Here is a 23,434-nt window from a genome sequence, read left to right as displayed (position 1 = left end):
ACTTTGAGGAATGGAAGAGACTCAGGCTTCAGGGAGAAGACAGAATTCATCCAGGTCACAGAAATTATGTGGAGGTACTAGTGTTGGACTGGGGTGAACAAGGTCAGAAGTCAATCAGCAGCAGGTTCTAGTCCAACAGGTTTATTTGGAATCATAAGCTTTCAGAGTGCTGACTCTTTGTCAGGTGAAGTCACTTCACCTCTGAAAGTTTGTGATTCCAAATAGACCTGTTGGTCTATACCCTGCTGTTGTGTAACTTATGGCCTTGTTTCTAAAGCAGCTAAGACTGAAACTGAGCTTGAAATCCAAACCTTCTAAGGAGATGTAATCTGGTTCAAGTTATATAAATATGGACACAGTGCAGTCCTTGATCAGTTGATGATTCCAATGGTACACTACAGGTAACCAGAGGAAGGCAGGGGCATGATCCAGGACTCTCACTCTGTCTAAGCAACCTGTGGTCTATACGGCCTTGTTTACTATGATCTGCCTGTACTGCTCACAAACAAAGCTTTTCACTATACTTAGGTACACATGATTATGATAAATCAAATCAAATCAAATCAAGAGTTGAGAATCATAGAAGGGTAAGTTGTTCTTTGAAGGTTCACATCAATGAATAGACACCATCCAGACTGTCACCAGCAAAGCTGAGGTTCTTCAAGCAGGTACCATGCCATGGTGAAGAGCCATTCCAGAAGAAGACATGTTGTTACACTTTGCTGGCATCTGGCAATTTGACTTAGGATGAGAAGAGGGTAAATTCTTTGTGAGGAAGGAAATGTTTTGAAGGACTTTGCCACTGAGAGTGGTGAGATATATGCTGAGCTGACTTTAGACCAAGTTCCTAAGGTCTTTCTTAGTTGTACCTACCAGTCTATGTAAAATTTCTCATTTATGATTACCTGTTAACATAGAAACATCGAAAAGAGCTGCAGGAGTAGACTATGCAGCCCTTTCAAGCCTGCCCCACCTTTCAATACAATCATGTCTGATGGTGCAAACTCAGTATCCCATTCCCACCATCTCCACATATCCTCTGATCTCTTTAGCCACAGGATTCTAGATTAGAGTGTGGTGCTGGAAAAGCAGAACAGTTCAGGCAGCACCCGAGGAGCAGGAAAATCAATGTTTTGGGCAAAAGCCCTTCATTTAGCCGCAAAGCCCACGTCCAGTTCCCTCTTGAATATATCTAATGCAGTAGCCCCAAATCTTCCTGTGGGAGAGAATTCCACAGGTTCACCACTCCCAGAGGGAAAACATTCTTCGTCATCTCAGTCCCGAATGGCCTACCCCTTATTCTTAGGCTGTGACCCCTCGTTTCGGACTTGCCCAGCATCGGGAACATTCTTCCCTCATCTGGCCTGTCCAGTCCCATCAGGATTTTAGATGTTTCCATGAGATTCCCCACCATTGTTCTAAATTCCAGCGAGTACAAGCCCTCACATCAGTCCTGCCCTCCCAGGGAATCAGTCTGGTGAACCTTTGCCGGACTGCCTCAATAGCAAGAATGTCCTTGCTCAGGCTAGGATACCAAAACTACACACAGTACTCAAGGTGTGGTCCTAATTCATAATTAACTTAAAATTATTCTGATTTCAGACAACTTGGATATAACCCGAGTTCCTATTTATTACCTGACTCCTGTACAATGTATAGTAAAAAAAAATCTTGTTTTTAATCCGTAATTTCATTCTTTCAGGAAACAACAAAATGTCAGTTTTTTTTTGTTTCTCTCCCCAAAAAAGAAAATAAATATCTTTATCAAGATGTAGCACTAACAACGTACCCTTCCATGGTGGATCCAGACATTTCTACCTATCCTGTTCAGAGGACCATGTCTGGAGCAGGCTGGTCTGGGACTTCTGACCCAGAGGCAGGGATACTACCACTGCAACGCAAGAGCCCCCCCCAAAAAATCGAAGTTTCCTTTACAGCTCGAGGTTCACCTCACGTTACTTCTTTGGGGGTTTGGATTGTGCAGGCGGGTGTCGAGCGCCGCGGCGGCCGCTGCCGAGAGGCTCCGCTCCGGGTGGATCGGCTACAGCACCCGGCGAATGTACAGGCAGTAGCTCTCCCGGCGCTTCCTCTTGCGGTAGCACCGGGTCCCCGTCTGCTTTGGGGCCATTTCAGTCTATCAGATTATTGATCAGTTCATTGATTAAGAAGCGCACCAACGTCCGAGGGCTAGCCGCTGTCCGATGGACAGAGCGGCCGATTTCCCACCCGCCCCCCCCGCCCCCAGCTCCAAACCTGGGCCCACCGGCCCGCTCTCCTATTTAATTGCGGATTCCATGCAAATGAAGGATCGCAGAGCGCCACCTTCCAATTGGTCGAGCCATCCGGCGTCCTTTGTGAGGTCACGTAATTGATACGAAGTTACCAATCAGAGACAGGAGCGTGGCCAGTTTGCCCGGTGAGGGAGACACTCAAGACAGACCCAGCGTCCGGGCAAAGAGACACTCAGACAGGATCCTGGTCTGGGGTTTGGGGAGGGAGACATTCAGACAGGATCCTGTTCTGGGGTCTGGGGAGGGAGACACTCAGACAGGATCCTGGTCCGGGGTTTGGGGAGGGAGATATTCAGACAGGATTCTGGTCTGGGGTTTGGGGAGGGAGACACTCAGACAGGATCCTGGTCTGGGGTTTGGGGAGGGAGACACTCAGACAGGATCCTGGTCTGGGGTTTGGGGAGGGAGACACTCAGACAGCATCCTGGTCTGGGGTTTAGGGAGGGAGACATTCAGACAGGATCCTGTTCTGGGGTTTAGGGAGGGAGACACTCAGACAGGATCCTGGTCTGGGGTCTGGGGAGGGAGACACTCAGACAGGATCCTGGTCCGGGGTTTGGGGAGGGAGATATTCAGACAGGATCCTGGTCTGGGGTTTGGGGAGGGAGATATTCAGACAGGATCCTGTTCTGGGGTTTAGGGAGGGAGACACTCAGACAGGATCCTGGTCTGGGGTTTGGGGAGGGAGACATTCAGACAGGATCCTGTTCTGGGGTTTAGGGTGGGAGACACTCAGACAGGATCCTGGTCTGGGGTCTGGGGAGGGAGACACTCAGACAGGATCCTGGTCCGGGGTTTGGGGAGGGAGATATTCAGACAGGATTCTGGTCTGGGGTTTGGGGAGGGAGACACTCAGACAGGATCCTGGTCTGGGGTTTGGGGAGGGAGACACTCAGACAGGATCCTGGTCTGGGGTTTAGGGAGGGAGACACTCAGACAGGATCCTGGTCTGGGGTTTGGGGAGGGAGACACTCAGACAGGATCCTGGTCCGGGGTTTGGGGAGGGAGATATTCAGACAGGATTCTGGTCTGGGGTTTGGGGAGGGAGACACTCAGACAGGATCCTGGTCTGGAGTTTGGGGAGGGAGACACAGACAGGATCCTGGTCTGGGGTTTAGGGAGGGAGACACTCAGACAGGATCCTGGTCCGGGGTTTGGGGAGGGAGACACTCAGACAGGATCCTGGTCCGGGGTTTGGGGAGGGAGATATTCAGACAGGATTCTGGTCTGGGGTTTGGGGAGGGAGACACTCAGACAGGATCCTGGTCTGGAGTTTGGGGAGGGAGACACAGACAGGATCCTGGTCTGGGGTTTGGGGAGGGAGACACTCAGACAGGATTCTGGTCTGGGGTTTGGGGAGGGAGATATTCAGACAGGATCCTACTCTGGGGAGGGAGACACTCAGACAGGATGCTGGTCTGGGGTTTTACCTTGACTAAAGATGGAGATAAAAAGCACACACAGCACAAACAATCTGGCGTAAGATAGATGTAAATAGATTAGACAGATAGATAGGAAGTAGTAATGGCTGGAGAAACATAACAGTTTCTGGCAGCATCTGTGGAGTGACAGAGGAGTATCTCGCTTGACACTGCATGTTTAATTCTCACAATCCTTTTATTTAAGTGTTTAATTTCTGCAGCGTTTTATTGATTAATTTCTGTATTTTTATATGTGAGTAGTTATTTCCCACAGTCCTTATATATGCGTGTTGAATTTCCACAGAGAGGAATTTCAGGACCCAAACAGCATGGTAGCTCAGTGGGTAGCACGGCTGCCTCACAGCTCCAGGGACCTGGGATCAATTTTCAGTCTCGGGCGACTGTCTGTGTGGAGTTTGCACATTCTCTCCATGTCTGCGTGGGTTTGCTCCGGTTTCCTCTCACAGTCGAAAGATGTGCAGGTTAGGGTGGATTGGCCATGGGAAGTTGTCCCATTGTGTCCAGGGATGTGCAGGTTAGGGTGGATTGGCCATGGGAAGTTGTCTTATAGTGCCCAGGGATGTGCAGGTTAGGGTGAATTGGCCAGGGGAAATTGTCTGCAGTGTTGGGGCTAGGTGGTTAGCTATGGGGATGGGTCGGTGTGGACTTCTTGGGCTGAATGGCCTGTTTCCACACAAGGAATTCTGTATATTTAGAAGAAATAGCCCACTGCACAGCCATCAGATTCTCCCCGATCGCTCACTACCTCAATGAAAACCTCAGCCAAGTTCTTTATACATTGAAAACACTTCCAAGTTAGGTCTGTGAGAACAAGATGCTTTCTCCCGCTTGTCTCAAACTCCTCTCTGAATAGCTGACCCTGCTCACCTTCCTGGTTCAGGCAGCAAAAACCTCTGCTAATACAATACTTCTAACTCTGAAAGATTCAAGGGAAGCAACTGGCTTCACTACAAGAAGTCACATAAGATACTTAGAAACATAGTAAATAGTAACAGGAGTAAGCAATTCGGCCCCTTAAGACTAGTCCTCCGTTCAATGTGATATTGGCTGATTAGTAATGTCAAGGCACTGAATATTAGAGCAAGGAGATTATGGAGCTGAATGATCTAGCTGTCTTGATGGAACTTAGTTAGTGAGTTAAATAACAGTGTTAGTTAGGCCACATCTGGATCCCGCATTCGAGGGAATTACTAGAGTGGGAATACTGGGAGATTTACCAGGATGTTGCCCTGGGCTGGAGAGTCTCAGCGATGGAGACAGAATGGATTTGCTGGGAAGGCCACAGGTAGGGTAGCCAGGGAAAACATTTCCCTTTAGTTGAGGGGTCAATAACCAGGGGGCCTTGGATGTAAGGTAAGGAGCAGGAGATTTAAGGGGATTTGTGGATAAGGTGTCTTCACCCGCAGGATGGTGGGTATCTGGAACTCATTTCCTGTAAGAATCGTTTGAACTCTATAGACAATTACGTGGTACTTAGGTGAGCATTTGAAAGGCCATATTATACAATGCAGGTGTGGAAGTAAGATGAAAATACTGCCGATGGGTGTTTTGATGATCGGCACATAGATTGATGGCACGGAAATAAGTCTTTGGGCTCAACTTGTCCACGCCGATCAGGTTTCCCAAACTAAACTCGTCCCATTTGCCAACATTCCCTTGATTCAGGTAGTTTTCTCCCGTCTCGTGTACTTTATGCTCTTTTATTTGGGCACACAGAACCCATTCCTTGCACATGCCTCGGTGAGTTTAAACGTATCAATAAAATCATGCAAAGTAAAAGCTCCTCAGTAATAGCCCTCTTCCTGGACAGAATGAGCTGGCTCTTAAAAGAGCCTTTGGGGTTTTTTTGTTTTGTACTGTTTCATTAAAGTGAAATAAAAGCGTGGTTCAGACGAATTCCATTCGGGGTGTTTTCAAAGGGCTGGTTTATACAAAAAAAATAAACAAAACGCTCTTTCCTCCTCCTCCTATCCTCCGAATCCGTACAGGGTTCGCCCCTGCCTTTTCAGTGCGTAGACCACGTCCAGGGCAGTCACCGTCCGGCGCTTGGCGTGTTCCGTGTAGGTCACCGAGTCCCTGATGATGTTCTCCAGGAAAACTTTGAGCACGCCCCGAGTCTCCTCGTAGATGAGGCCGGAGATACGCTTAACGCCGCCCCGCCGGGCCAGGCGCCGGATGGCCGGCTTGGTGATGCCCTGGATGTTGTCCCTGAGCACCTTCCGGTGCCGCTTAGCTCCTCCTTTACCCAGCCCTTTGCCGCCTTTCCCCCGGCCACTCATCCCGCTGGTTCCAAATGTAACAAAATTAAGGCTTTCTGGGTTTTATCGCTCTGTGCCAATCGCACCGCTCCGCTGAAAATCCCCTCCCGTAACTGGGGGAAAAAGACACGAATCCCAGATTTTTATGTGGTTCCCGCGGACCTGGTTGAGGACGAGCCGATGGGCGGAGACGGCAGCAAGGGAGCGGGAGGGAGCGGGAGGAAATTGCTACTCTCTCAACAGTGGGCAGTGTTGCGCTGTGTCCGGGGGAGAGATTTACACAGACCTCCTCTACGGACACGAATGAACACTAATGCGCAGAGAAACGTCCTCAATATTAATTTGGAGATGCCGGCGTTAGACTGGGGTGTACAAGGTTAAAAATCACACAACACCAGGTTATAGTCCAACAGGTTTCGAAACATTTACTTCATTCTGTCACTGGTTCTGACAAAAGTTTCCAGATTCCTCTTTCTCTGCCGAGATTGTGAAGTTATTTTTTCTCTCTGTCCCAGCTTTCGGAGCTGTGGTGCTGCGTCCGCGAAAAGAATTGCACAGACCTACACAGTCACGGATGCACTCCAATAGATGCAGAAATATTCAGTCACTAAACGCACACAGACATACATAGGCACAAACATACACTTCCCCCTGTAATCCGTGAGATCTAACCTTGCTAACCGGTCTCCCATGGGGAACCTTGTCGAACGCCTTACTGAAGTCCATATAAATCACATCTACTGCTCTGCCCTCATCAATCCTCTTTGTTACTTCCTCAGTCCTCGGCAGATAAGGTTATGGATTATCCACAACGATTCTGCAAGTACATTAAGACCAAAAGAGCAACTAGGGAGATAATAGGGCCTCTTAATGTTCAACAAGTTTATCCATGTGTTGAATTGAAGGAGAGGGGAGAGATGCTGCATGAATATTTTGGTGTCAGTTTTTATTGTGGAGGGAAAACGTGCCGGCTGGAGAACTTGGGGATATAAAGACTGATGTTTCGAAAACAGTTCACATTGCAGAAGGGGAAGTACTGGCGGTCTTAGAAACATAAAGTTGGATAAATCTCTGGGACCTGATCAAGTGCATCCCAGGACATTGTGGGAAGTTAGGTAAGAAATTGTGGGGCCGCAAGCAGAGATATTTGTATCATCTGTAATCACGAGTGAGGTGCTGGAGGACTGGAAGATGATTAATGTTGTGCCGTTGTTTAAGAAAGGCTGTAAGGAGAATCCTTGGAACTACAGTTCAATAAGTCTGATATCCGTGGTGGGGAGGTTGTTGGAAATATCTGAAATATAGGATTTGCATGCATTTGGAGATGCAAGGATTGGTTAAGGATAGTCAGCATAGTTTTGTGAAGGGGGAATTATGTTCACAAACTTGATTGAGCTTTTTGAGGAAGTAACCAAAAAGATTAATTAGGGCAGAGCAGCAGACTTTAGTAAAGCCTTTGACAAGGTTCCGCACGGTAGACTAATTAGTAAAGTCCGATCATATGGGATTCAGAGACAGCTTGCCAAATGGATACAAAATTGTTTTAATGATAGGAGACAGAGGGTGGTGTTGAAGGGTTGTTTTTCGGACTGGAGGCCTGTGACCAGCGGTCTTCCACAGGGTTCAGAACTGGATCAACAATTGATTGAAATTTGTGTAAACAATTCAGTTGAGAATTTAGGAAAGATGGTTAGTAAGTTTACAGATGACGCAAAAATTATGATACATAGACAGTGAAGATCTTGATCAATTGGATCAATGGGTTGGGAGGGGGCAGGGGGGGCGGTGGTGCTGCAGATGGACTTTAGTCTGAATAAATGCAAGGTATTGCATTTTGGCGAAAACAAACAAGTGCAGGACTTATACAACTAATGGCAGAGTCCTGGGTCGTGTTGTAGAAGAAAGATCCACAGGTTCAGGTACGAAATTATTTGAAATTTTAATCACGTATAGAAAGGGTTGTTAAGAAAGCGTTTAGCACACTGCCCTTCATTGTTCACACCTCTCAGTTAAGAGAGAGGTTACCTGACTGAGGTCTACAAAGCCTGAATTGAAAATTAAGCTTGCATTGGTGCTTGTCATAGAGGCACCTAGGCAGAGATGGGTTGGCAATTCGACCAAATTAGATTTGCGCACATCGTGGAATGAGAGCATTAAAGATGTTGTAAACGAACGGAGTGATTTTTTAAAATATATATAAAAGCTTGTGCCTCAATTTGATTTTATAAACACAGAGAGGAATGGATGAATGCAACATTCTCGACCGTCCTGGAAGCACGTGCTGGGTCTAAATCGGAGCACTCGCCTTTCACGTCCGCCTTGAGCATTGAAAAGGCCCTGGAGCTGCGCCTCGTTCCTTTAGTCTCGGTCCCTGCGGTGTTCGAGGTGGATCCTGGAGGAGGGGGGAAGGAGGAGGAGGTGGTGGCGGGGGGGGAAGGGGGAGGTGTTGAAGGCGGCGCCCGGCGTTAGTCGCCACCGGAATGGCTTCGGGCGACCTGATCGAAGGTTCCTCCCGCGGCAGGAAGGGGCGGCGGCGGAGGAGCGCGCCCAAAGTGCGGCAGGTAGCGGCCGCTGGCGGGGGAGTACCTACCATGTCCGGGCACATCCTGGAGGCGGTGGGGTCTTCCCAGGACCGCCGCGGCCTCTCTCTGGCCGGCGTCAAGAAGGCGCTGTCGGCCGCCGGTTACAACGTGCCGCGAATCAATTCGCGGGTGAACCAGGCGGTGCGGAGCCTGGTGTCCACCGGCTCGCTGCTGCGGACGGCAGGCGCCGGGGCATCGGGTTCCTTTAAAATCAACCGGCAGCACCATCAGGAGGGTCAGAACCGCCCGGTGGCAGCAGCGGCCGCCGCTAACCCCAAGTCTCGGGGTCGGCAGCGGAAGGCCGCCACCACCCGCGGCAGGAAGAGGAGCCCAGGACGGAGCAAGAAACAGCCGCAAGGCAGCCGGAAGAAGGGCAGAACCGCCGGCGGACGGAGGAAAACGGCCAAAGGAACCGGGGTCCGGAGACCCGGTGGTCACACTCGGGCGGCCCGGAAAGCGACCAAGGAGCCGCCGCCCGGGGGGCAGGAAGCTCAACCACAGGCGGGAGGAGGAGAGAGCGGCTCCGAGGAAGCTGAGCCAGGGGCTGGGAAGCGCTGAAGGAGCGGAATAAATGACCAAAACAACCGAAAAAAAAGGCTCTTTTCAGAGCCACCGATACCTTCAGAGAAAGAGTCCACTCAGCAAATTTAATTTTATATTTATTAAATGTGAGGGTGGCGCTGAGATTATAAATAATGAAGCTCATTCTCAGCTGTACAGATGACCATAATAGTAATATTTCCTAGTCCCACCTGCCAGCACCCGGCCCATATCCCTCCAAACCCTTCCTATTCATATACCCATCCAGATGCCTCTTAAATGTTGTAATTGTACCAACCTCCACCACATCCTCTGGCAGCTCATTCCATACACGTACCACCCTCTGTGTGAAAAAGTTGCCCCTTAGCTGTCTTTTATATCTTTCCCCTCTCACCCTAAACCTATGCCCTCTAGTTCTGGACTCCCCGACCCCAGGGAAAAGATTTTGTCTATTTACCCTATCCATGTCTCTCATAATGTTGTAAATCTCTATAAGGTCACCCCTCAGCCTCCGACGTTCCAGGGAAAACAGCCCCAGCCTGTTCAGCCCCTCCCTGTAGCTCAGATCCTCCAGCCCTGGCAACATCCTTGTAAATCTTTTCTGAACCCTTTCAGGTTTCACAACATCTTTCCGATAGGAAGGAGACCAGAATTGCACGCAATATTCCAAAAGTGGCCTAACCAATGTCCTGTACAGCCGCAACATGACCTCCCAACTCCTGTACTCGATACTCTGATCAATAAAGGAAAGCATACCAAACGCCTTCTTCACTATCCTATCTACCTGCAACTCCACTTTCAAGGAGCTATGAACCTGCACTCCAAGGTCTCTTTGTTCAGCAACACTCCCTCGGACCCCTCGAGCCTGATCTGCCATTCAATAGGATCATAAGTAGATAAATAAGTTGCTGGAAGAACACAGCAGGTCAGGCAACACTAGGAGGTGAACAAGTCGACGTTTCGGGTATAATTAGATCCTACTGTCCCTAATTCACCAGGATCATGGCTGATCCGACATTCCTCACATCCACTTGCCTGCCCTTTTCCCTGGATTTCCCGACTGATCAAGAAAAGCCTTAAGTATACGTACACCCGGACTCTGTCCCCGCAGCTTTCTCTGTGGCAAGGAGTCACAACCCCCTGAAAGGAGAAATTCCTCCTCATCTCAGTCTGAAATTGGTGCCCTTTCTTCTGAGACTGTGCCGCCTGGTCCTGGACTTTCTCACGAGGGGAACAACATCCAGAGACTCTTCTTCAGCACTCAACTCCCACCTCTCTAGTTGTTACACTTGCAAAGTTACAGCCCTGACGCTGTCCCTCGCTATGATTTGTGCGATTTGGACACGGGGCACGCAATGGGAATTGAGGATTTCCTATCCTTCATTTGCATGGAGCTGAGAATATCAGGGTTGACCCGGGACAGCGGCGCTTGTCTGTCTCTTTCTCGCTGTGGTTTGAAGGAGGTTGATTTTCCCGAGAGGAGGCAGCCGCCAGAGTCCATCATGCCGACCACCGCCTCCTCTTCGTCGTCCGCCGCCGCCGCCTCCTCAGCCGCTTCGTCGGCCGCCGTCTCCGCCTCGTCTTCGACAGGGGTGACCGGTGCTGCCAAGGGCGCCGTCTCCAAGAAAGGCTCAAAGAAGACGGCGATGAAGATGTCCCGCCGGGGGGCAGCGAGCGACCGGAGGCACCGCCGGAACCGCCGCCGGGAGAGCTACAGCCTCTACATCTACAAGGTGCTGAAGCAGGTGCACCCCGACACCGGTATCTCCTCCAAGGCTATGAGTGTCATCAATTCGTTCGTGGGCGACATCTTCGAGCGCCTGGCCGCCGAGGCCTCCCGCCTGGTCCACTACACCCGGCGGCAGACCCTGTCCTCCCGGGAGATCCAAAGCGCCGTCCGCCTGCTGCTCCCCGGGGAGCTGGCCAAACACGCCGTGTCCGAGGGCACCAAGGCGGTCACCAAATACACCAGCTCCAAGTAGGACTGTGTCCCCTTGCCCCACCGGGATTATACCTCCCTGTTAAAACCACCCGGAAAAGAAAAACGGCTCTTCTAAGAGCCACTCCAACTGTTCACAAATAGGGCTGTAACAGTGAACAATTTTCGACACGCCCATTAAAAGCAGCTATTTAAAAACCCCATGGCTGCAATTTTACAAGCAGAACAACAAAGGAAAGGAACAAGCCGCAATTGAAATACCCCTCCCACACGGGAACAATAAATTTAAAAACAATCTCCTGTTAAACCCACCCAAGAAGAAAACTGCTTTTTTAAAATTCTCTTCCATGGCTAATTTACTGCAAGTGTGACAATTGGGAAAGTAGGAAGGAATAAGTTAACTTAAAATTAAAATCATACCTGAAAAGGTGCTCAAAAATAATTCTGAGACAAGACTAACTTTCCAAATGTAATAACTGGAAAACTGGGAAGGAACAAATCTTAATTTTAAACATTTGCATAAACGAACCAACCCTGGTCCGATCACCAATCCATTTATTCGTTTGACTGTCTGCCAATTATTCCTATTTTTGAAATCGTTTATTGATACTTTTAAACTACCTGTGGTCAGGCAGGTATAACACCTTTATAATAGGTGGTACTTGAACCCGGAACACAGCTGCGATTTTCCCTATAAGTCTATTTGTGATTTCTTTTCACCTCTCCGGTGTGGTCTCTAACACACCCCCCACACAACTGTAGCCAGATTTCTGTCATCTTGTTTCAGCTAAACATAAACTCACTATGGTGTGATGATGTTGTTGACTGTAGCAATCAATTTCTACTGGTTTAGACTAACAAGAGATGGCCAGGGAGTCATCGAATAAACCTAGGAAAATAAAACCTTCAATTAAATCCCGTCCCAATAAAACGGCATTTTAAACTATCTCAAATAAGGAGCCCTTGTTGGAGACACATCAAGCCTCAAACAGCCCTTGTTGGAGACACATCAAGCCTCAAACAGAGTTGCAATTTATTCCAAGTGTAGCAATAGCAGCAGAGAAATTGAGAAGGAACAAATTGCCTAATCTTAAAATATCCACCTGTAAGATTCAACTATTCCTACTTTGTATTTAGTTATTTACTTACTTAACTTGCTGGGATCTTGTGTCCAGTTCAAGAAATCGGCCTCTTCTAAAACCTTTCTACTATGATTATCCCAATTAATGTTGGGGTAGAAGGGGACAAATTTAAAGGAACTGCATCCAGAACCAGTGGATTTTCCTGTCTGAAGTGAATTGTCACCAAAGCCCCAAGGTTTAACTGCTCAAAGACTTCCTCAGTCTTGCTTTGATCAAAATAAAATACATACCTATCATCTTGGTAGTGGCGTGGTGAGATTGTGAACTGATTGTAACGGTCAATCCTTACTAGTTTAGTCTAACAACAGAGGCCCAGGCTTTTAACAAATAGACTAGTTCCAAGGAGAGAGTGCTGGCAACCTACAGTTGCAAAGCACAGTCCAAAGGTTCCTTCAAGAGTCACTCAATCTAGATCATGTCAATAATTTGCGATTATTGTGCATGAGGTTCTCGAATTACATACAAATTCACTGTTATTTTGCAGTGTTGGAGTGGCAGAAGACATTTGGATATGGATCCAGATGTCCCTGTATGCCTATTTTCTAACATCCTAAGTTTTATAACATGATGGGAACTCTCTGTCCTCCCTGCAGCCTGATGTGAGTTGGGCTGTAATTTGCAATCATAAGAGTCATTCACCTCTGTGTGCAGTCACTGAATTCAGTCAAACTCAATCTTTTCAGTCACATCTGGCCGACTGTGAATGATGCGCGTTGTTTTCCATTTGTGAATCCATTCCTTCCACAGTTTTTGCTCTCACTGTAGATCAACCAGAGGTGTTGTTTCACTTGAGCTGGAGAATGAGGGGGTAGATACTCAACAAGGCAACATCTCTGCTGGAGGAAGTAATTTTCTCTGAGATTGAATCCCAGGCATGTGCTGTTCAACTATCAAAATTGAGGAGGGAGAAATAGGGAATAAATCGAGAATAATTTCAAATACTTTATGCCCTAAAGAAATTGCATAAGGTAAGAAGGAACTAAGTGGAGGCAAGAGATTATTCTCACAATTGGTCTGTAAGAATTCCTCTCTGTACTTCCTAAATCTTTTAGGGCATCTGTTCGTTTGTTCCCATTTTACTTGTTATAAGTCTCAGTATGTTTTTTATCCAATCTTGAATATTTTTGAACTGGACAATCTTGTGTCCAGTTCAAGAAATCGTCCTCTTCTAAAACATTTATGCTAAGATTATCCCAATGAATATTGGGGTAGAATGGAACAAATTTAAAAGAAAACACGTGCAGGCTTTAAAACAGGGAGAGAGAAGAACAAAAAGATTCTGGTTAGACCAGGGGCAAGGGTGATTTGTATATATAATTAAATTTTTAAAAAGAAGAGCATAGGCTGAAAACGTGAAACAGAAGGAGAGAATACTGGAGAATCTCAGCAAGTCTGACAGCACTTGTGGACTGTGAAAGGGAATAAGTGTGTTATTGTTTTCAATGAGAACCTTGAACAGGATTTTAAACCTCGAAACTGGGGGTGTGGGCGGAAGATAATGAAATAAACACGAAGGGTCACAGGACTCGAAACTTTAACGATTTTTTCTCTCTCCGCTAATATCATTGAGCTTCTCCAGCACCATCGACACTTCCCTGGATTAAAAAAACAAGTTCAGGGTAACAGGAGGTATAATAAAATGAAACAAAAAAACTGCGGAGACTGGAAGTATGAAGCAGTGGTGGAGAAATTCAAGGTTTGACACTGTTCGTAGAGAAAAAACTAAGAATTAATATTTAGAGTCCAACGAATCTTCTTCAAAACCTCTCTCCACAGATTCTGCCAGAGCTACTGTGCTTTCAGATTTCCAGCACCCGCAGCTCTTTGTTTTATTCTTGTTAAATTTCGATTCCATTGACCCTTCCTCAGAGTCAGGAGGACTTTTCTTATCTCGTTGGTCTTTGACTCTGTAGCGTCCGGTCGAGGGCTTTAAATAGCGGCGGCGGCTACGGGCGACTCCTCATTTTCCAGTGATAGGCGAGAGAGGTAAAGACACCCCTGAGTTTGGACATCCACCGCCCACCCACATACCCCCTTACCCCCGCGGTCATGGCCGACACCGTGGCGGCCCGAAAGAAGGGCAGGAAGGGTAAGGCCCTGCCCCCGCCCCCCTCCGCCGCCCGGAGCAGCTCCACGGTGTCCGACCGCATCCTGGAGGCGGTGGCGGCGGCCGCGACCAAGAAGGGCCGCCGTGGTCTGTCGCTGGCCGCCCTCAAGAAGTTGCTGTCGGGCAACGGCTACGACGTGGCGGCCAACCGCTGGCGGCTCAAGCAGGCGGTCCGCAGCTTGGTGGCCAAGGGCTCCCTGGTGCAGACCTCGGGCAGCGGCGCCTCGGGCTCCTTCAAGCTCGGCAACACCAAGGCGCAGAGGGAAGCGGAGACCACCGTCTGCGGCGCCGAAAGCAAGAAGAAACTGAGAAAGAGCGGCGAGCTGCTGCGGTCTCCGCCGCCTTCCGCCCCCTCCTCCGCGGCCGCCCACCCACCCATCGGCCCCGGCGCCGCCTCCGCCTCCAACCGGCGCAAACCCCGGAAGCCCGCCGCCGCCAAGAGACCCAAGAGGAGCGTGGCGCCCAGAAAGTCTAGGCCGAGGTTCGGCAGGAGAGAACCGATGGGCCGCCGCACCGCCAGGGGACCCAAGCCCGGGAGGAAGGCGGCAGCTAGGCCCGGCCCTCGGAAAGCCAAGCGCCGGCCGGCCAAACCCAGGAAAACGGTCAAGACCCAGGAAGAAGCGAGTGTACTCCCGTCTCAGGAAGAGGTCTCCGCCTCGGCGAAGGCGAACCAGGACGGCTCGGACACACAGAACAGCAGCAGCTGAAGGGGAAAGCGAAAGCTCTACAACGGAAAGAAAACTATTCAAATTACAACCAAAAAGGCTCTTTTCAGAGCCACAAGACATTCAGAAAGAGTCGAAGCCAATTATTGCCAAAGAGGTTTGAATGGTACTTCTAAAATCTACAAAATATTCAGAAAGTCGCTACGCATGTTTGAGTTATATTTACACTAACGAAGAAAAATCAAGCCAAATTCCAGACTCTTCACATCCCCGAGACACGCAGAAAGCCATGAGTAGTGATTGGAAAAGGGATGTTTAGGTTTGCACTCAGGTATACAAATTGCAAAGGATGGATGGCACATGAACAAATTTATCTTCGTACTCATCGTGAAGTTAAATTGAAGTGATCGCAAATCATACACATTGTCCTCTGCACCCTGAAGCGTTTTCTAGAAATCGCTTGGACGGATTAAAAAATACTTACAAATCATCGGAGAAACCTACTCCGGCCGTCCTCAAACAGATCCCTGACCGCGGAGATTCTTCAGCTGTTTATTTTTAAAACAAAACTTGACTTTAAAACTTACAAACACACTTTTCAAGTTGTTAATACTATTAGCACAAAAAGTGGCGAAATTGCAATAAAAGAGTGAAATAAATCTACAGAATTCAAACAGAGGGCTGATTGACCTTCTCTCGGCGTTTATTTTTATTGTTTTATGTTTTGGTCTTTCATGGGATGAGGGCATCTCTGGCTTTACCAACATCAGAACTTCGCCTTGAAGACTGACTTGCTGGGCTACCGCTGAAGTCACTGAAGAATCAACTCCATTTACTGTGGGTCTGGAAGACATTCAATGAGGGGTCAGGATTGTTCCTAGTCCAGTGACATTATCTACAAGCAAGACATGACTGACGACCTATTTCAGATGTTTGTTGAATTGAATTCAAATTGTACCAGGTCCCGGGGTGAGATTCGATGCTGCGACTCCACAACATGGAGCCGGGGTGTCTGGACATTTCCCAGTCCAGTGACAGTACCAAACATTACTGACCACTACTTGAAGATTTACGATGAATTGGAATTCATTTCCATCAGGTCCCGGGGTTTGGATCTGAATCAGTGTCTCTAGTGCGTGCAGCTGGGGTTTCTAAATTGGGTTTAAATTCTACCAGGTCCCGGGATGGGTATCGAGCTCGTATCTCCTGAAAACCGCGGGTGTGTGGGTGTGGAGACCGGTTCCATTCTCGTTGTGCCACCACCACCCCATTGTCCACTTTGAAAGGCGTCTCCACCGCGTCCGCCCCGAGTCTTTAAATAGAAGGGGAAGGGCTAACGGCGGCTCAGTCTGTCTCAACTCAGGGACTATGCCGAAGGTGCGCCGAGCCTTGGCCGGCAGTGCGGCGGCCAGGAAACAGCAGCCGCCGCCGCCGCTGCCTCCGCCTCAGCAGCAACAGGAACCGCTCCGGCCTTACCGACGCCAGCGGCGTCAGGAGTTGCGGATCTCGCAGCTGATCCTTCAGGCGCTGTCTGCCCGCAAGCAGCGGGGGGCCCTGTCGCTCACCTCCCTCCGCAAGGCGCTGCTGGCCAGGGGCTACGACGTGAACCGCAACAAGGACAAGGTGCAACTCGCCATCCAGAGCCTGGTCAACAGCGGCTCGCTGGTGCAGACCACGGCCACTGGCTCCCTCAAGCTCAGCGCGGCCCACAAGCAGGGGGCCAAGCCGCTTCCGACCGCAGCCCTGCTCCCGGCCAAGGAAGGGGCCGTTTCCGCCTGCGCCAGGGAGGAAGCCCAGCCACCCGACAAGAAACCCCGCAAGAAACAGGGCGAGAGGAAGCCAAGGCCGAGGAAGACCAGGAAGTGAGCGGAGAACATCGCCCACCCCTTTCTCTTTTCACGACCCTGAAAATAAACGGCTCTTTTGAGAGCCACAAATTCTCTCAAAACTAGATAACCGTCTCTCAGATCCATCTGTATATAAATGATGCAAGTACACTAATATATAACAGGCAATGCAAGCGTTTGACCTGCACGGAACTAAAGGAAAACAGCTGTCAAAATTCAGGACTAATAAGGAGAGGGGGTGCACATTGAATGGTCCCTAACAACATCAGAGGGACTTTGACATCCATGTCCATCGGAGCACTTCAGCAATGAAGTGAGTCTCGCGAGGCGGAGTAAAAGTCGAGAGTGTAGTGTTGGAAAAGCACAGCTGGTCAGACAGCATCCGAGGAGCAGGAGAACCGACGTTTCGTGCAAAAGCCCTTCAATGGGAATGAGGCTGATGAAGGTCTTTTGCTCGAAACGTCGGTTCTCCTGCTCCTCGGATGCTGTCTGACCAGCTGTGCTTTTCCAGCACTACACTTTCGACTCTAATCTCCAGCATGTGCAGTCTTCACTTATGCCACTCCGACCTGCCCGAGTACAGGCTATTGTCAGCATCTCCCTTAACGTGGTTCAATGTCCAAGCCCATTAACAACTCAACTCCTACGTTAGAGCCCGGGTGTCTCTGGCGAAGGAACACGCGGTCTCCCTGGAGTTGTTCAGGGAGAGGTGAGCGCATTATTTGCCCCTCTTTCGACTTAATCCCTACCCTTCCCTTCACTGTCTGATCACTGTTTGCCCTTTGATGTGAAGGGCACTGCTTGTCACTGGTCACTTCCTGTTTCCTTTCTTCCTGGTGGCGGAAATTGAATAAAGATTTGTGCACCTTGTGTCTTTCACTGTGTCTCACACCTGCACACACACAACATGGGGGCTGGGGAAAGTAAACACTACCGCAGTCAGGCAGTGGTGTAGGGGTAATAAAAGAAAGAAAAAAGGAAAAAAGAAAAACAGGAGTGTCAGAGGTTCTGCTCTCTCTGAGGAAATAAAACAACTCAACTCCTGCAGTAAGGAAGTAATCTGTACACACTTTTAAGGAGCAGAAATCCGGATTAATATCCAGGTTCGGGTTGAGCTCAGCTGGAATTTCTGGCGTAGTGCATAAGTAGAAGCACGTCGGGGAATGGAGGAGCAATACCAGAACAGAGAAAAAAATCGTAGAAAAAAAATCACTTCACAATCTCGGTAGAGAAAGAGGAATCTGGAAACTTTTGTCAGAACCAGAGACAAAATGAAGTAAACCCTTAGAAACTGAAAGTCCCGTCGTGCTAGGAAATAAAACAGTTCCGTTTTAGTTACAACGCTGAATGTCATTGATATAATTTGTAAAGAAATACCGAATAAACTATCAGTACAATTATTGCGGATGGAACCCGAGGGGGGGATCAAGGGAAATTGGCAAGAAAAAAAATCGCCTTTTTTTCTGTTGTTCACTCGTGCGATATCGCTGGCTGGACAATTTATTACCCGTTCCGAGTTGTCCTTGAGAAGGTGGCGGTGAGCTGCTTTCTTGTGAAGTAATTTTATGATCCGTGTAAAATACATTCTAAAAGGAAGCCAGCAATTTAAACAAATCCCAAACTAACTTCGTATCAATGATTGGAATACTAGAGGATTTTGTTCTGAAGCGAAAATCAGCATGTCAAATAAATCCTGTGAAGTAACTTTATGATCGCTGTGGAACACAAAATAGTAGTTTGCTAAATTAAGTTGAGCAAATCCTAAATAAACCATATTCCTGATCTGGAGAGAAAACAAACTTACCGTTTCGAGTCTAGTGAACCTTCAGCGATTTCAGCTGATTTCTCCCGCAATTTGCGATGTTTCAGATCTCCAGCACCCGCAGGTCTGTTTTATATTACATTTGCGATCAGAGTGGACGACCAGACGATTATTGCATTGTAAGGGAAATCAGCAATTTAAAGAAATTCTGTGTGAAGTTTACCTTACGATATCTTATGGCAATCGTGGAATATATTAAAATAGTAAATAAAACTAGAAAATGGAGGAGAAACGCAACAGATTAGCGGCATCTGTGGAGGCAAGCAGAGTTATTGTTTTGAGTCTGGTCTGTCTCTTCCTACGAATAGTACATTGGGAGTAAAGAATTGTCAGCCAAGTTAAATCAATCCCCAGATAAACTCATTCTACGATATGTTGTGAGCATCACTTATGATTTTCTAAAAGGGAGATGGACAAGACAAATAAATAAATCCCATGTGGAATGGCTGCGCTGCTGGGGCAAAATGAGATTGTGCTACGTGGTTCAGGGCAGGGACTGAGCTGGTATAAAACTACTGAAGATCTGAAACAAACAAAAACAGAAATGGCTGGACAATCACAGCAGACCCGGCAGCATCTGTGGAGGGAAATCTCTTAACGATTCGTTTCGAGTGACCCTTCCTCCCCTCTGCCAGACCTGCGGAGCCTATCCAACAATTTGCTTTTGTTTCCGGTATTCAGCATCCGCATTTCTTTCGGGTTTTAGAAAGAAAATCGGAATTTCTCGAGAAACTCTGCCTGGATGTATCAATAGACAATAGGTACAGGAGTTGGCCATTCTGCCCTTTGAGCCTGCACCACCATTCAATATGATCATGGCTGATCATCCTCAATCAGTATCCTGTTCCTGCCTTATATCCATAACCCTTGATTCCACTATCCTTGAGAGCTCTATCCAACTCTTTCTTAAATGAATCCAGAGACTGGGCCTCCACTGCCCTCTGGGGCAGAGCATTCCACACAGCCACCACTCTCTGGGTGAAGAAGTTTCTCCTCAACTCTGTCCTAAATGGCCTACCCCTTATTTTTAAGCTGTGTCCTCTGGTTTGGCACTCACCCATCAGCGGAAACATGCTTCCTGCCTCCAGAGTGTCCAATCCTTAAATAATCTTATATGTCTCAATCAGATCCCCTCTCAGTCTTCTAAACTCAAGGGTATACAAGCCCAGTCGCTCCAGTCTTTCAGTGTAAGGTAATCCCACCATTCCAGGAATTGACCTCGTGAACCTATGCTGCACTCCCTCAATAGCCAGAATGTCTTTCCTCAAATTTGGAGACCAGACCTGCACACAGTACTCCAGGTGTGGTCTCACCAGGACCCTGTACAGCTGCAGAAGAACCTCTTTGCTTCTATAACTCAATTCCTCTTGTTATGAAGGCCAGCATGCTATTAGCCTTCTTCACTACCTGCTGTACCTGCATGCTTGCCTTCATTGACTGGTGTACAAGAACACCCAGATCTCTCTGTACTGCCCCTTTACCTAAATTGATTCCATTTAGGTAGTAATCTGCATTCCTGTTCTTGTCACCAAAGTGGATAATCACACATTTATCCACATTAAACTGCATCTGCCATGCATCTGACCAATCACCTAACCTGTCCAGGTCACCCTGTAATCTCCTAACATCCTCCTCACATTTCACCCTGCCACCCAGCTTTGTGTCATTACCGGGAATGGTAACTGTACCATTCAAGTTACAGAGAGTGTGAACTCGGCCCGGACAATCACAAAGGCCAACCTCCCATCTGTCAAGGAAAGGCCACCAACATTCTCAAAGATCCATCCCACCCTGGCAATGTTTTTCTACAACCTCTACCATCAGGGAGAAGGGACAGAGGCCTGAACACATGCACCAGCCAAAAAGGTTTCTACCGGACTGTTGTTAGAATGGACTCACAAACTCTTAACATTCACCTGTACCTGTGTTTTATTGTTGCCGCTGTTTACCTATAATTTACTGTCTATGCTACTTAACTCTGTGATCTGCCTGTATTACTCGCAAGACAAAGCATTACATGCGACAATAAATCCAATTCAATCCTGAGCAACTCTGGCGGCTACACCTGTTAAAGAGAGAAAACAGGAGTTACAAGTTTCCAGATTCTGGATTAGTGGTGCTGGAAGAGCACAGCAGTTCAGGCAGCAGGTAGCTTCGAAATCGACGTTTCGTTACATCAGGAATAAAGGCAGTGAGCCTGAAGCGTGGAGAGATAAGCTAGAGGAGGGTGGGGGTGGGGAGAGAGTAGCATAGAGTACAATGGGTGAGTGGGGGAGGGGATGAAGGTGATAGGTCAAAGAGGAGAGGGTGGAGTGGATAGGTGGAAAAGGAGATAGGCAGGTAGGACAAGTCTGGACAAGTCATGGGGACAGTTACTGAGCTGGAAGTTTGGAACTAGGGTGAGGTGCGGGAAGGGGAAATGAGGAAACTGTTGAAGTCCACATTGATGCCCTGGGGTTGAAGTGTTCCGAGGCGGAAGATGAGGCGTTCTTCCTCCAGGCGTCTGGTGGTGAGGGAGCGGCGGTGAAGGAGGCCCAGGACCTGGAGACCGCATTGGGAACAACGGATACAATAAATGATATTAGTGGATGTGCAAGTAAAACTTTTCCAGTCTAGAGATGCTCCTTCAGGATTTCACTGCGGATTCCCTGTGATTCCCTGTGGAAAAAAAAGCTCAAATGGTGGGTGTGATCCAGCTGTTCTTTCTGGACGCGGTATGGTGGCTCTGAAAAGAGCCGTTTGTACAGGAGAAACGGGGAGAGAGAGAAGTGTGAGGCGGCAGAGCGGCTCCGTCCTCTTCCCCCGGAAAGAAATGGCTGAGCGGGCGTTTCAGTATCTCCTCTGGCGGACGCCCAGCCTCTTGCCCCGGGATACCCGCGGCTTCCCGCGGGAGCCGCCGTACCCGGGCACCCTCCGGCCGCGGTGTCGGGCCGCAGGCTTGTACTTGCCGTAGAGCCGGGCCGGCCTCCGGGCGGGAGACGGGTAGTAGTAGTAATAGTAGGTGGCCACGGAGGGAGAAAGGCTGGAGCTGGTCTTCAGGCGGACGCTCTTGGCCGGACCCCGGCGGCCGGTGGCGGTGACGCGCGGTTTGCGGCGGCCTCCTCTCCCTCCGTCGCGGCGGGAGCGGGGACGCTGCTGCTGGCGGCGGCGGCGAACAGTCCGGACGGTCACCTTCCGACCCTTGGAACCTGCTCCCGTCCAAGTCCCTCCTCCGGCGGCGCCCACGACGTCTCTGCGCCGGGTCGGCTTCTTCCGGAGGCGGGCCGGTGGCGACCTCCGGGAGACGGGGTTTTGGTGCCGGCGTTTGACCGCCCCACGTTTCTTCTTGGCTTTGTCCTTGTCCTTCTTTAAGCCGCTGCTGCCGCCGCCGCCTGCACCTCCGACACCGGCGGCGGAGCGGTTGAAGCGGAACGAGCCCGAGGCGCCGATGCCCGCCGTCTGCACCAAGGAGCCGTCGCGGACCAGGTTCTTCACCGTCTGGTTGACCCGCGTGTTGTTGCGGCTCACGTCGTAGCCCTTGGCGGAGAGAGCCTTCTTGAGGGCGGCCAGCGAGATGCCGCGCCGCTCCTTGGTGGCGGCGGCGACCTGCAGGATCTGCTCGGCCATGGTGAGCTCCTTCTTCTTGCGGCGCTGCGGAGAGCGGGGCCGGGGCTGCTGCTGCGGTTGTTGCAAATTCTGCTGCTGCGTCTGGTTCAACTGCTGCGGTTGTTGCTGCTGCTGGGTTTGCTGCTTCTTCTTCTTACCCGCCCCCTTCTCGGCGCCTGCTCGAGGATGCGAGCCGGGCGGCCTCCCCCCTTCGCCCGAGTCCCCGGCATCGTCCACCTTCCGGCTGCCGTCGGCCATGCCCCGCCAAAGCTGGTCGTTGTTTTCCTCTTCAGTCTCTTATCTTCAATGTTGAGTTTTCTTCCAACGCACGCAAATGTTCAAATTTAAAATGATGGAGAGCAACACCAAAGCGATGAAGGGGGAAACGCAAATCTCCCACTGACCAGCCCAATGACGGTCAAGAAAAGCCCCTGCAGGTTCGGAACCGCCGCTTTTATAAGGCGGGGGCGGACGCAGTGGAAGGAGATCCCGCCTTCTTTCTTCTCTTCCCCCCCACTAACCCCCCCCCCCCACCCCCACCCCCAAGAAGTCTTCCTCCATCTCTCCATTATTAAAAATCAAATAACACCAGGTTATAGTCCAACAGGTTTAGTTGGAAGCACTCTGAGTTTCGGAGCGCCGCTCCTTTATCAGGTGGTTGTGCAAGATAGTGTGCTTCCAATTAAACCTATTGGGCTATAACCTGGTGTTATGTGATTTTTAACTTTGTACACCCCAGTCCAACACCGGCACCTCCGAATCATCTCTCAATTATCGGCTCCTTCTATTATTTTATCACTATCCAGGCTCCGTCCACTTTTTAAATCCCTTTTCTTCCTTCCTTAATCCTCTCCACTTCTTCGCCCCCCAACCCCCACAACCTCCGACGTCAGGAAACCATTTGGGTCCCGAAGAAGAAACGTAACAGACACGAAAAGTTAAAAGCGTGGTGTGCAATTCTCTCTTTTCTTTTTAATCTCTTTTTTCCCCCTCAGACAGGCGCTGCCCAATGTGTTGAGTTTTCTCTAGCAGCTTTCTGTGTGTCTTTGCAGTGTTGAGCTAAAAAATGTTTTAAAATGTTGACGCGTTGACCTGGATACCTATCGCAGTAAAACCGACGGCTGCATCTTCCAAGCCATGCATTTGAAATAGAACACGGGCAGAAAATTGTGCTGTTCATGTCTTAATGTTCATGATTCCTTAAACATTCACTA

At 49.2% G+C, this 23,434-nt stretch overlaps 4 protein-coding genes across 4 annotated transcripts; 2 read left to right on the top strand and 2 right to left on the bottom strand.

The window, feature by feature from the left end:
• Nucleotides 1–3,889: 3,889 nt before the first annotated feature.
• On the bottom strand, nucleotides 3,890–6,130 carry LOC140455165 (histone H4). Its single transcript, XM_072549866.1, has one exon. It carries the CDS (start codon nucleotides 6,010–6,012, stop codon nucleotides 5,701–5,703), a length of 312 nt encoding a protein of 103 aa, XP_072405967.1. The 5' UTR covers nucleotides 6,013–6,130; the 3' UTR covers nucleotides 3,890–5,700.
• A 4,635-nt stretch (nucleotides 6,131–10,765) lies between these two features.
• Nucleotides 10,766–11,095, top strand: LOC140454981 (histone H2B-like). Its single transcript, XM_072549656.1, has one exon. It carries the CDS (start codon nucleotides 10,766–10,768, stop codon nucleotides 11,093–11,095), a length of 330 nt encoding a protein of 109 aa, XP_072405757.1.
• A 3,148-nt stretch (nucleotides 11,096–14,243) lies between these two features.
• On the top strand, nucleotides 14,244–15,406 carry LOC140455083 (uncharacterized). Its single transcript, XM_072549747.1, has one exon. The coding sequence runs from the start codon at nucleotides 14,244–14,246 to the stop codon at nucleotides 15,006–15,008; it is 765 nt and encodes a 254-aa protein (XP_072405848.1). The 3' UTR covers nucleotides 15,009–15,406.
• A 6,058-nt stretch (nucleotides 15,407–21,464) lies between these two features.
• On the bottom strand, nucleotides 21,465–22,478 carry LOC140455082 (uncharacterized). The gene has a single exon (XM_072549746.1). It carries the CDS (start codon nucleotides 22,476–22,478, stop codon nucleotides 21,465–21,467), a length of 1,014 nt encoding a protein of 337 aa, XP_072405847.1.
• Nucleotides 22,479–23,434: the final 956 nt, after the last annotated feature.

Source organism: Chiloscyllium punctatum, chromosome 30 (assembly GCF_047496795.1).
Source record: "Chiloscyllium punctatum isolate Juve2018m chromosome 30, sChiPun1.3, whole genome shotgun sequence".
Lineage (NCBI taxonomy): Eukaryota > Metazoa > Chordata > Chondrichthyes > Orectolobiformes > Hemiscylliidae > Chiloscyllium > Chiloscyllium punctatum.
The sequence above is the reverse complement of the archived record's forward strand: the minus strand, read 5'-3'. Positions and strand labels throughout refer to the sequence as shown.

Coding starts and splice junctions, on each gene's coding strand:
- LOC140454981 (XM_072549656.1), top strand. CDS start 10,766: ATGTCCCGCCGGGGGGCAGCGAGCGACCGGAGGCACCGCCGGAACCGC.
- LOC140455082 (XM_072549746.1), bottom strand. CDS start 22,478: ATGGCCGACGGCAGCCGGAAGGTGGACGATGCCGGGGACTCGGGCGAA.
- LOC140455165 (XM_072549866.1), bottom strand. CDS start 6,012: ATGAGTGGCCGGGGGAAAGGCGGCAAAGGGCTGGGTAAAGGAGGAGCT.
- LOC140455083 (XM_072549747.1), top strand. CDS start 14,244: ATGGCCGACACCGTGGCGGCCCGAAAGAAGGGCAGGAAGGGTAAGGCC.